Genomic DNA, 14,001 nt, shown 5'->3' with positions numbered 1-14,001 from the left:
TCAACCACCTCCACGGCGCGGCCCAGGTGAAGGCTGCTGCTGGGGCCGGGCGGGAAGAGGGAGGGCGCCCTCGGCGGCGAGCGGACTGAGGCGACTGGGCCGGCGGCTGGTGCAGCAGCTGGCCGCCGGGGCAGTACGTGTTGCAGCCTCAGTCTGCTCTGGGGCGGCCGAGAACTGTTGGGCGCAGTTCTCAGCCGCGCCGCCGAAGAGGCCAGCCTGGGATATGGGTGAGTTGAGGAGGCGGGCCCGCTCAACGTCCTCCACATCACCAGGTAAGGCCTGGTGTTCTCCCGGACCACAGCTGTGGACATCGCCCGACCCAGGGAGCGTGTGGCCACCTTCACCGCCCGGGGGCGGGGTCAGTTGCGGCACGCAGCTCAATGAAGAGCCCTGGGTCGGCTCCACCCTTGTGCATGTGCAAAGGGGCGGCGGCCTGCCCGTAGCACTGCGGGACCACGCCACCGAAGTAGACGAGCCCACAGGCTTTGGGGGGGGTGCTTAGGACAGCCACACCACGCCACGTCAAAGCCCTCTGTGGACACCGTAGTGCGCAACAGAGAGTTCAACAGTGGGGGGGGAGGGGGCCCCAGTGTACCCTAGGCCGCGGCCCCATCAAGGGCAGAGAAGGCGGAGGAGGCCACCAAACGGTCGCGAGAAGCACGGGGACTTCCGGGACCGCGTGATCTCCTCATGCACCCCGGGAGCGAAAGGCATTGGGGGCGGGGCCCAACAGCTGTCGGGTGCCGCCCCCAAAAACCAATCGCGCAACCACGAGCACCCACGACTGGGCGGAGTTCCACACCAGCGCGAGACTCGCGGCTGCCCGAGATAACATGGCTGTCAACTTTAGGTCAGATCAGGCAGTGCTGACACACCCGGAGGCGGAGCACAACCTAATCGTCATCCCCAAAGGACTCCAGCCCACCTTGGGATGCGGCGATCGACATCTCACTGCTATCCGGAGCGTGAACTGAACGAACGGGGCGTCAGAGACGGGCCGTAGATTCAATCCAACACTCGCGGAAGCGATGTATAAGAGGGGGGTGTGGCCCGAGGAATGAACGTCGGGGTTCTTAATACCACAGCACCGCCCTCAGGTCACCCTGGCCACCAGCCAAAGTACCATCTCACTCGGGGACGGTAGATTGGGGTGTGGCAGAGGGGACTCTCTCTCCTCACGGAGATCATTGAGTCTCGACCGTGACATCGCGATGGTCACGCCCCCGTAATGGAAACGTGACACATCCGCAAACACTGCCCGTGCGCGCTGAAGCCCAAACACGCTCGAGCAGTGAATGCGTCCTCAGACAGCAGCGGAAAATCGATCGCACCCGGAAGTGCACGGGCGAGCCGTCTTGAAAAAGACGTGCCACGCGCAAGCTCTTTTTGTGAGAGGAAAGCCTCGCAGTCGATGCCGAAGCGCCCAGGGAAACACACACCAGCTGTCAGGCGGACCACTGCACAGATCAGCAGGCAGGAAGTATGCGATCACTGGAACGCGCCGTCACACCAACACCGACTGGAAAGCTGCTCGTCTCGAAGAAGCTGACAGAGTCTCAGAAGGCTGTAGGAGTGAAGAGGTAGGTACTCTTGGCTCCGAAAGCAGAAACATAATGCGATATTGCCTCGTACTTCCTTATATACTCACGCAGTGAGGCGGAGCTACGTATGCAAATTCCGCATGCCCCATGGCATTGGCACGCCATTGGGCGTTTTCTCAAAACTCGAAGTTGATAGGCTTCTAAGCGAAACCCCCATTCGTTAGTCACTAACGTTACGTCGTAGTGACTGAACGAAAGGGAACTGACATTAAATTCTTAGTCCCAAAAAAGATGAAAGGGACATCCAGACTTTTATCAGCGACAGGTACAAAGGTAAACATCTGTCATGGTATGGGTGCATCAGTGCAAATAGCATGGGTGACTTGCATGTGTGAAGGTACCATTGACATGGAGACATATACTGGGATTGAACAGAGACATATACTGCCATCAAGATTACATCTTTCCTGGGAAACAAGACAGTGCCAGACCTCATTCTGCATGTGCTTCAACAGAGGGGTTTCTATACCATAGAGTGGATGTGCCTGCCTGCTGTCCAGATTTGTCTCCACCATGAAAAGGAGAAACAGACAATGATGACCATTGACTGTTGAGCAGCTGTCTTGTATCAGGCGAGATTTGGCAAAAATTCCACATGCCAAACTGCAACAATTAATATCCTCATTTAAAATGTAATTAAAGGAAAGTTGATGTGACACAGTCGTAAACATGCCTATGTCCCAATTGCAGACAAAATGTATTTATATTTACAAAATACAGTTAAGTTGGTCAGTGAAAACTGAAAATCTTTTCTTTGAGCTTTTGTCGGTTAAATAAAGGTTAAAGAGAATTAACAAATCACAGATTCTTGATTGTATTACATGTTACAATAATGTCACAACTTTTCTGGAATTGGGGTGGTACATTTTTTAAAAGATAAGTACATGATCTGCGTCCTTCGAACATGGCTTACTTTTAGGAAAGGTGTTGTAAAACTCATTATTATTTTTACTTCATAAATTAAATGTGTTTCAGCATTAGTAAACAGACTGGTTAACAGGCACTGCATAAAATCTTAACAATGGATTACTTGTTTGTTTTTTTTCTCTCAGTCACAAGTTTTTCTCATGCTTTATTCATTCTTGTTGACACACCAGATTGGTCTAGAGCTGTGAGAAACATCACACTCCTTTAAAGTAAGTTATTTTATGCTCTTTTGTTGGTAAATCAGTTTAATGATTGTATTTGCTGGTTCTCAAGTCAATTGGGTAATGCCAAATATATGTTGTTGGTATGTTGAGAAGTAAGAAACAAAGAAAGCGTTTAAGTGCATGCAGAATGCATGTAATTAGTTTATTTTTGTTCAGCGTCTTTTCTCTTCCTTTTTCAGAGAAACAAAAGCCTATTTTCGCATTTCATAATTTTACACCACTCAAGTAAATTTGTGCAGCTTCAATGTTCTTTTCCTGCTGCTCATTATATTTTTATTATAGTGGAAAACATATTGTTTGGAATACTGTAGCATCTTTAACATTTAATGACTACACTTATAGAAATGTAACAAGTGAATATTTTGAAAATGTAGTGAAATACTGAATAAATTACTCCATCTGAACATAGTGTTCTTGGGTGTGGAATGCAGAGATTGTGAGCAAGATAGTCTGACTGAACAAACATAACATCTCTTGCGAAAAGACGTTTATTCAATAAAGTATATTTTCAGACTACTTTTTATGTACTTCTCAAAGATATACTTTATGTAGGCTATACTTCTCAGAACTATACTTAAAATTGCACTTAAGTATAGCCTATACTTGACTTATACTGACAGAAAAGCCTTAACTATTTTTGGCCTATACTTGTACTCAATCCTTTGATCGAGATATGCTTAACAGTATAACTAACGATTCAGATCATACTTGGCTTGTAGTTGTGTTTACTTTTTTGATTGAGTATACTTTTCACATAGTTTTACATATAGTCTTATAAACTTACATTGTTTGCATTACGATACTGATTTATAAAGAAAACAGGATGCATGAAGCTAGAATAAAATGTTTTTTAAATGGAAAGAGTTTTATTTTTCATATATTAAAATATATATTTCAAGTATACAAATTAATACATAAAATAGGAACACAGTAGTATATTTAAAGAGCAAATATAAAATAGTATGAATAGTAAACTATAAGTATGATGTTATGTTTAGCTAAAGAAACTAAAGTATACTTGCAGTATAAAACTGCTAAACTAGTAGTTTACTGAGAGTATACTTCAAAGTGTTCTTTCATAAACTAAAAAAATGTGCTACAAGTATTAAAATAGAAAACTACTAGTATACTTATAAGTTCACTTGTAGTGCAGTAAAAATGAGAAACTGTATTTGTCAACTATGTATTTGTCAACTAAAGTTTACTAATGTTACACGTATAGTACACTTAAACCTATACTTTTATATGCTAAAAGTATTGAAATAGTACACTTACAAGTATACTACTAGTACATTGGTATTAGTATACTTACAAAATGAAGTATACTTAAAAGTATACTTGATCATTATTTAAGTATACTTAATAAAATGAACTTGAAATATACTTCTCTTTCGTAAGGGATCATAAATCAAGTATGTGCTTTTATTTTTTTCTCTTCAATCCTAAACTGTTTACAAAATGTGCGAAGAAATGTATGCCAGATAATAAACTAAACATCTAATAGTCACGCTAATGTTACAAGCATGCCAGGCTCCACCCTCTCCCAGACACAACGATCCCAATCACCCAAGTACTGAGCACACACACCTGCACGTCATCATCACTGCAATCACCACCTGTACTTAAGCCCCACGCACACACTCAGTCACTGTCCGGTATTTTTTGCACATGCACACGCTATTGCCAGCTTCCACGGACTCACCCAAAACCTTACCTGATCTCCAGGTCTGTGTGTCCCCAACTCTTCCTGGGCATTACATCTCAGAATGCCCAGTCCATCCTCCTCGACCCATGGTGAGTGCCATAATCCCTTCACTCAATAAAATGAAGCCACTCACCACTACTGTAAACCTAACTGCTGCTGGTATCTCCCTTCCGGTTACTGCCCCTCCTCGATTCTGGGTCAGCCGGGAACTTCATCTCGGGTACCTTCTGCCGCCAGCTCAAGCTCCGCACGACCGCCACTCCGACCATCTATCAAATCCAGTCGGTAACCAGTAAACCCCTCAGTCGGAGGCAGGTTAGTCGCTCCGTGGGCCCCATGAGGCAGGTTAGTCGCTCCGTGGGCCCCATCGGAAGGCAAGTTGGAATCCTCCACATGGAGCGGCTATACCTGCTGGTTCTGGAGGAATCCACCGCTGACATCATTCTAGGGCGCCCATGGTTAGAGCAGCACAATCCAGTCATCTCCTGGAAGACAGGAGAAGTCCTGAAGTGGGGCGACAGCTGCTTCCCGGACTGCTTCCCATCTCCACCGTTTCGTCCCTCTCCGCGTTCCCAAGATCTCCCTGTCTACGCCACGTCCATCGAGAGTCTGGTAGAGAGACGTTCGGTGGATGTTCCCTCCTGTTACGCCCCCTCCGTATTCCAGGACTTCATTCATGAGGTGTTCCGGGAGTGTCTCCACAAGTTCGTGCTGGTCTACATCGACGACATCTTGATCTACTCCCGGAGCCTGGCCGACCATCGCTGTCACGTTGTGGAGGTCCTTCAACGCCTGAGGAACTTCCAGCTCTACCTCAAGGCCGAGAAACGCTCCTTCCACCAGCCCTCTGTGCAGTTTCTCGGCTACATCATTGACCGCAGTGGCATCCGGATGGACGAGAGGAAGGTGGGAGCCATCCGGTCCTGGCCAACTCCATCCTCTGTTAAAGAACTCCAACAATTCCTTGGCTTTGCCAATTTCTACCGTCGCTTCATACAGCACTACAGCTCCATCGCCAGCCCCCTCACCAGCCTACTCCGTAACAAGCCCAAGTCTCTGTCCTGGACCCCATCCGCAACCAAAGCCTTCCAGACCCTGAAAGACGTCTTCAAGACTGCTCCCCTCCTGGTCCACCTCGATCCAGAGCTACCCTTTGTTGTCCAGGTGGATGCATCCACTACTGGGGTGGGTGGGGTCCTTTCTCAGCAGCAGGGGAACCCCAGTCGTCTCCATCCATGTGCCTTCTTCTCCCGCAAGCTCAGCCCAGCGGAGGTGAATTATGACATCGGGAACCGCAAACTCCTCGTCATCAAGCTCGCACTGGAGGAGTGGAGGCACTGGTTAGAGGGCGCCAAACACCCATTCTTGGTATTAACCGACCACAAGAACCTAGGGTATTCTCTGCGAGGCAAGACGGCTCAACCCCCGGCAAGCCAGATGGGCTCTCTTCTTCACGAGATTCGACTTCAGAATTTCATATCGGCCAGGGGCCAAGAACATCAAGGCGGATGCCCTTTCCCGCATCCACGGTCCCGAGGAACGGTCCGAAGAAGAAGAGGAGCCCTTTCTCCCTACTCAGCTCTTCCTTAGCCCCATCTCCTGGTCGGAGGAGACCCTGCCCTCTGCCAATGCCTCCACCAACGTGCCGCCGGGCTGTCCTCCAGGCTTGCAGTATCTTCCACGAGCACAACGCATCCCTCTCATCCATTCTTCACACACATCGCTGGGCACTGGTCACCCTGGGGTCAATGAAACCCTCTCGCTGCTACGCCAGCGCTTCTGGTGGCCCCAAATGTCAGCTGATGTCAGAAGGTACGTGCAGGGATGTAGGGAATATGCCATGTCCAAGAGTCCACGTCACCTGCCAGCTGGCAAGCTCCATCCTCTGCCCGTTCCTAACCGCCCATGGTCACACCTAGGGATAGATTTAATCACAGATCTCCCAGTCTCTGACAATTGTACCTGCGTCCTCGTAGTGGTAGACCGCTTCTCGAAGTCCTGTCGACTGCTCCCATTACGAGGATTACCCACAGCCCTGGAAACTGCTGAAGCGATGTTCAACCATATCTTCCGTTATTATGGCATCCCCGAAGACATCGTATCAGACAGAGGTCCCCAGTTCATCTCCAAGGTATGAAAGGCCTTCTCTCTCCTAGGTGTGACCGTTAGCCTCACGTCAGGATACCATCCCCAGACGAACGGGCAGACGGAACGTAAGATCCAGGAGATTGGCCATTTCCTCCGTACCTTCTGTCATGGCCACCAGGACTCATGGAACCAGTTCCTTGGATGGGCCGAGTACACACACAACTCCCTCCAACAGCCTACCACCGGCCTTACCCCATTTCAGTGCGTACTCAGCTATCAACCTCCCCTCTTCCCGTGGTCCAGGGAACCCTCTGACGTCCCTGCGGTGGATTACTGGTTCACTGGATCACCCGAGTACTGAGCACACACACCTGCACGTCATCACTGCAATCACCACCTGCACTTAAGCCCCACGCACACACTCAGTCACTGTCCGGTATTGTTTGCTCATGCACACGCTATTGCCAGCTTCCACGGACTCACCCGAAACCTTACCTGGTCTCCTGAGTGTCTCCTCGTCACCTTCGCTCCATCGTCCCTCTGACCTGCAATCAAGAACGTATAGTCTCTTCCATTGATCTCTCCATTCACCTGAACTGCCATTCCTGATACTCACCTCATCTGCTCACATCCTGGTTCTGTCAATAAACTCTGTCATCATCCACCCTGTTATCCGTGTCACCTCTGTTTGTAACAGCTAATAGTTATTTGGAAGCATGTGAAAACTTGAGAAGCAGTGAAACTAAAAGTCAATGTTAAATGGCTTTCACAACAAGAGATGAAATTATATGAATCAATATCCATTTGTTGATTCAAAACTTTTAGTTGTGAGTGTCAGGTTTATTTTCTGCTGAAATCTAAACTTGGGACCTTTCCTGAATTTTTTTTTTTTTTTGTGTTTAACTCCACAGACTGAAATCCATCAGAAAATGATGATCAGAAGTGTTTTCGAAGTCTGATGGGAGTCTAAATCCAACAACATCTCTCTAAACCTTTTCACATCTGTATGAAAATGCAGATTTTGTTTATTATATTATTCAATGCTGCTATTACCTTTCTACACATAGAACTGGGCTGTTGTGTCTGTGCCCATGCTGAATATGAGATAAACGGACAGTGCTGCCCCATGTGTGCACCTGGTACGGACAATTGAATAGTTCACAATAAAAGATAATCATTTTAGTTTTTAGTATTCTTTACCAGGAGAATTGCAAAATGTCTTGACATAGGAATAAGTAAAAATTTCATAAAGTATTCAATGTAAAAATTATTTAACTTTTTTTTAAGGTAACCGTGTTTTTTGGCATTGTACGGTGGATACCAGCACAACTTGTATACCCTGCAGTGAATTCACATACATTGATGAGCCTAATGGTCTTGAAAAATGTTTTTTCTGCTCAGCCTGTGATGCAGGTGAGTGTTTTACATTTATATTTACATTTATTCATTAAGCAGAATGAGAGTTCTGGCTACCAAAAGTATAAGTTTCATTCTTCAATGTCTTTTTGAAGGTTTGAGGATACAGAAGGCCTGCACAAAGTTATCAGACACCGTTTGTGCACCAGCAAATGGATTCTTCTGTTTGATCCAAGAAAAGGGCAGCTGTAGATCAGCTGTTAAACATTCTCAATGTAAACCTGGAGAATATATTCAACAAAGAGGTACGGATGTCCATGTTCTTAATGTAGATGTTATCAAAGCAAGTGAACAAATACACATCAAATTATTTGCCTATCAGGACAGGCAGATAAGAACACAAAATAGAGACCTTGTTTATTAATTGAATATTTTTTTAGTGCTATACATGGCCTCATTCTGATGCAAATGATAAACCAACAGTATTTTGTAAGTATATGCATCAAAATAGAATGATTTGAACTTTTATTAAGAAATCACAATCCACAAGTATATTACATTATATTAGATTGCTCATATAATCTCTGCAGAAATAGTATGTGTGGAACTATATAGTTTAGATCTCTCAAACCGCGCCATAAGTAGGCTAGCATGCGCTCTTTAGGAAGCACCAATGGATCTTCTTTAGTTTTTGGTAACAAAATCTTACAAAGGAACCTTTTTTGTTTACCTGTTTATTCATAGATTAATGATACCTAATTTATTAATTTATGTTAACAAATTATTGTGTTTTACCAAATATATAATAACATGACCTAAGATGGTGTAATGTTTTCACTGGGTCATTCTTAACCTTAAGTAAACATAAGGCTAAATGCTAATTCTAGTACTACAAGTACAACAAATACTTAATACCCCTGGCATAGTGTAAAAAGCCCTGATCTTGAACTGAAAAAAAAGATGAAAACTAAAAATATTCAAAAAACTCTGTGTCTTAATATCTTTACAGGAACAGAGAGCATGGATACTGTATGTGACGTCTGCATAAATGGCACTTACTCTGATGGTACTTTCACAGCTTGTCAGCCACATACAAAGTGAGAAATCTGACATTGCTACGTTCAATTCCCATTCTAATAATTCTGGATGTGCTAACACCACACTGTTGCATATCCACAGATGTCAGAGTATGGGTCATGAACAAATAAAAGCAGGAACTGTGTCATCTGATGCTAGATGTGAATATTTTACCCCAGCTCTCATTGGAATTATAACTGGTGTTGTGGTGATTGTTCTTATTATTATTGGAGTCTCAACTCAGTTTATCATATTCAAACACAAGTCAAACACACGTCCAGGGATAAGGTAAGGCTTTGACATTTACGCCCATCATAATATAATTTACATTTGCTGAATGGAACTTTTATACCACTTTAATATTTCAGGTCCGCCCAGGTCCGAAATGTTGGTGGAGGGCTCTTAAAGTGTACTTGTATACAAAATCTATGGACTTAATGCTACTTATTTCATTTCTACAGTCAAAATAATTTCAAAAGAGAAATAAAATATTTGTTACTTATGGTACATCAATAAGAGTGAGAAAACTATGTACTAATATCAATGTACTTGTAAGTGCACCATTTCAATACTACTTAGGACTAAATTGGCCCACTTTTTAGTGTATAAAAGTATAATTTTATGTATACTTTAAGTGTAACAGTAGTAAACTTTGAGTACACTAGTCAGAATTAGGAAACATATCTCCTGCAAACAAAATTGTGTGTAACATTGAAGTGGGCACATTGTCAGGTACTACAAGACAAGAATTAATTGTTGACAGGATCTTCTGTATCTTGTATCTCTTCTGTTTGTTGCCAGAGCGTATATATGAGCAATACTTTTCTGAACAGTCTGATGTGTATCTTGTCACATATTCAAGAGATGACCTTCCTGTGCTGCTGGGGTGTATTAGGACTTGTGCACTACATGGAGAATGTTCAGTACCTGCCACATTCTATATTGCGAAAAGTGGAAACCCACTGATGGGCATGGACTTAATATCTTCCTTGGATCTGTGCATTAAAGGAAATCAAGTAATCTGTAATCAATCTGTGCAGCAGGTGTCTCATTCTGTAATGCCATGCTTTGGCTGTGCAAAGAACTTTGTACATAAAGTGAAACTGCGTGGAAATGATGTGTCTGTGGAGCTGAACTGTCTGTTAGCAGCAGACTTTATTGAAATACATATATGCCGCACCTGGATATCGCTCATTGTACACTGTAAATTTTTTTTTAAAAATGTAAGTTACCTTAACATTTTTAGTTAATTGATTTAATACAATGAACATTTGAGAATCGACATCACCCTTTATTCAAATATTTATTTAAATATTTTGTAAGCATATTGCGTAATTGTGTATTTTATTTGTAATTATGCAGTGAAACATGCCAAATTGTGCTATTTTCATGATTTATCACAACATTTTTTATATATTTATGTGGTTCAGATACAATAATATTTTGAGTTTTTATTTATTAAACCAATTTCCGTCATTGTATTAACTCAAATTTTTAATTTCAATGAACTAAACATTTTAAGGCAACCAGGTTACTTATTTTTTTAAGTCAAACCAACAATATTTTTTACAGTGTACAAGTTCATTTCAACTCTCTACATTACAATTTACATTCAACTGACTTACAATTTTGAGTTGAATATTGTATAACTTAAATTAAAAACATATGTTGTCATTATTGATCATTATTGTTGTCATTATTGACATATGTTGTCATTATTGATATCAACTTATTGATCCTATAATTTTTACAGTATAGTGACTCAGTGTAGTGAAATCTGGATAAATCAGAATGTGTGTTGTAACCAGTCACTGCCTGTCACAAGGTTTATTCATTGCAATTATGGTTGCTATTTTCTTCCTAGCCACTAGGGGGACACGAGCAGGGCCGTGCAGAGAGTTCTTCAGAGGCAGGGGCTCAAATGTAAAAAAGGGGCAATATGTAAATATATATATATTAGGGGTGTAACGGTACACAAAACTGACGGTTCGGTACGTACCTCGGTTTTGAAGTCACGGTTCGGTACGGATTCGGTACAGCAGTTTTACAAAATTGCTTTTTATTAATTTTTATTCAACAGTGGTTTAATGAAAAAAAATTTTTTGTCTGTCCTTAAATGAATTCAGTTATAACTAAAAGTTTCTTAAAGATAATGCTGTAAACTATAGGGAGCCCTTACATATTGCTATTAAAGATTAACAACAGAGCCCAAACTATTAGCCTAAATTCATTTACTATTTATTTTTAGATATAAAAATCAACACTCATAAGCTTCACATAAGGCAGTTTTTGCATTAGTATCTAAATCTAATTATTATAATTTTTTTCTCTGGAAATTTTTTTTCTTCTTTTAAACTCGTTGAAATATAATAATTTAGTGGCTGTAATTTTCATGACAGGTTTATTTAAACATACATTAAATAAACAAGACATCACTAACAGGCTAAGTGGTATATAATGAATATATATAGGCTAATATAGTGCATGTATTCAGCGAAAGAGTTAACGTTAATCTCTCTAGTGAACTCACAGCTGTGGACACTGAATGACTTCTGAGGTAAATGTGATTCTACATGACATTGTTTACAAGCTGTTTTATTGTCTTTCCGCGGTTGAAACACAGATGGAGCGATTACACAGCATATGATACGTTTCAATAAGTTGTAATGTATCCTCAACATACCTTTAGATATTCATTTCTTTAGGAAGAGATGATCGCGTTCACTCGCGCGCTGCCGCTTGAAGTTGAACTGATACGCTTCTCTCTGTCACGTCACATAATAGAGCGTTAAAATGGCATTTATCGTTTGAATTTCATGATAAAATGGACTGAATACTTAATATGTTCGTGTGGGAACTCGGATTGAAGTGTGTTCCGCGCTTTAAACAAGCCGACTGTTAACTGTTATAGATTACATTCATAACCGTTCGGTACACGCGCGCACCGTAGGCCTACCGAAAGCCCGAAACGTTAGTTCGTCTGTCCATGTAATTTTCAACCGATTTATGAATAAGAACAGAAAATTACTGCTCCACTTCACATGCCCAATGGAATTTGAACTTGCTTTGCCAGATCACGATTGGTTGGTGTATATACATGACAAACGGGCATTGGTGAATTGTGTAATACTTTAAAATATATAATATATAGATTTGTAATTAAATCAACACATTAGCTCTGATTATGGTACAAAAAAAAATATTGGTTTACTTTTTTTCCCGTAAGGCCACACACTCTCTGAAAGGACCATATTTGGCTCGAGAGCCGCTTCCGAACAGAGGAAAATCGGCAATCAATCAAAACGCACGCGACCCATAGCAACGCGTTATGGCAACGCCACGCCTCAACAGAAATTGTCCGACTTTTGAGCCGTTCGTTACATGTTATAATAATCACAATTATTTAGTTTTATTGACCACAATATTATCATTGATATTTGTCTGAGAGGGGCACTTTTGATTCATTTTGAAAAAGGGCAGGGGCTCGAGCACCCAAAGCCCCCCCCCCTCTGCACGTGCCTGGACACGAGCATACTCTGAATGATCCCATTGGTGGACTTTTAATGGGTAGTATTTTAGTGCCTGGTTACAATTCCTGCAAAATCATGTTATGATCAAGCGGCAACCTCCCGCAGTTTCTCTTGAAACCAATACGGAAGTGCCTCAAACTGCAATTCATCGACTGGCCGCTAGGGACAGGATCCAGAAGGGAGCAGAATCTCATTGAGCCCCATGTTAAAATGGTCAACTTTAGAGCAGAATAAAACATGTTTACAGCCTGGTACAAATTGTGCTTTTGGTCTATACGGCTCATTTTGCCCTTCATGACAACTGTGAGGGGGGTGAATTTTTTTATAGCTCATTCGTTTACATTATATAAAGCCTTAAAGTTCTGCATAATTAAGGGCGTGGCCACTTCGAGTGACTGGTGGATAGCCATTTATCTGCTGTCTGTTAGTCATCGCGTCACTTAAGCTCCGCCCACGTCCCGCCTTTTTGCCCATTTTCTGTTATCCGGGAGTGACGCGCGATGACGCGCTGCCAAGATGGCAACGGCCACCTTTGCGCTTCAGAACGGCTCATCAGAATCCTATGGGTGACGTCACGGACACTACGTCCATATTTTTTTACAGTCTATGGTTATGATTCATATATTTTCAAATTATAATGACCATTAATGTCTTTTAAATTACATGGTCATTACGCCTACTAACTTAAGTTATAGGTTGTGAATTCAATAATTTCTTTCTTACTGTTTTTTAATTAGCTTGTGTCTAGCATAGCATACATCTATTTTAGATTAGCATGCTATCTTTTTTGCATGCTAGCTTAGCTTATATTAAATTAGGTATGTTTTTTTTGCTTCCAGTATAGTTCCCAATTCCCAATTGTTTGTGTGTATTTAGCATGACAATTAATGTATTTTTTAATAGTTTTATTATATATAGCCTACTACATTACTATTATTGTGTAAAATTAACATTAAATTACTTTTACATAGCCTAACATAGTACTGTATGTTGCAACAATCATGATCCTTATAAAAAAAAAAAATACATTGCATGGTTGTGTTTCCAGTTTGTTTTATTATGCAATACATAGGCATTCATTTTATATTTCAAGCATGTTGCACTTTATAGGCTAATAACCACCATGCAATAGTTAAATAGGTTATAATTAGTCAAGACATCGAGATAACTTTTGATCAGGCATTAGGCCTACCGCAAAATTTAAACTAAAAGTTTGACTTGATAAGGTTCATTACTTACCAAAGATCCAGTGATCCATGGATGTTGACATTTTGCCATGCATCGGGTTTTCCTGACATTTATACGAGTCTGATTTCGAAACATAAATATTTCCCTGTCAGTCCCTACAATTTCGAGAGTGAATCCTGCATGTATATGTAGATGAGCCTATGTATTGAGGCGTGTATGTGGCCGCTTGTCAAGAATGGAAAACAGAAGTTTATTCAAATTCTGAATAGATTATAGGCTACTGTTAATTATTTTTTGTATATATC

The 14,001-nt window shown here is 41.9% G+C and overlaps 1 protein-coding gene across 1 annotated transcript; it reads left to right on the top strand.

Moving 5' to 3' along the window:
* Positions 1-2,675: 2,675 nt before the first annotated feature.
* Positions 2,676-10,654, top strand: LOC307133253 (tumor necrosis factor receptor superfamily member 14-like). Its single transcript, XM_079828185.1, has 7 exons — positions 2,676-2,737; positions 7,457-7,684; positions 7,833-7,958; positions 8,057-8,206; positions 8,911-8,998; positions 9,081-9,266; positions 9,347-10,654. Exons 2-7 carry the CDS (start codon positions 7,552-7,554, stop codon positions 9,414-9,416), a joined length of 753 nt encoding a protein of 250 aa, XP_079684311.1. The 5' UTR covers positions 2,676-2,737; positions 7,457-7,551; the 3' UTR covers positions 9,417-10,654.
* Positions 10,655-14,001: the final 3,347 nt, after the last annotated feature.

This window comes from Gobio gobio (assembly GCF_949357685.1).
Source record: "Gobio gobio genome assembly, chromosome: 10".
NCBI classification, from domain to species: Eukaryota; Metazoa; Chordata; class Actinopteri; order Cypriniformes; family Gobionidae; genus Gobio; species Gobio gobio.
Note: the sequence above shows the minus strand (reverse complement) of the source record. Positions and strands in the feature narration are given on the sequence as shown.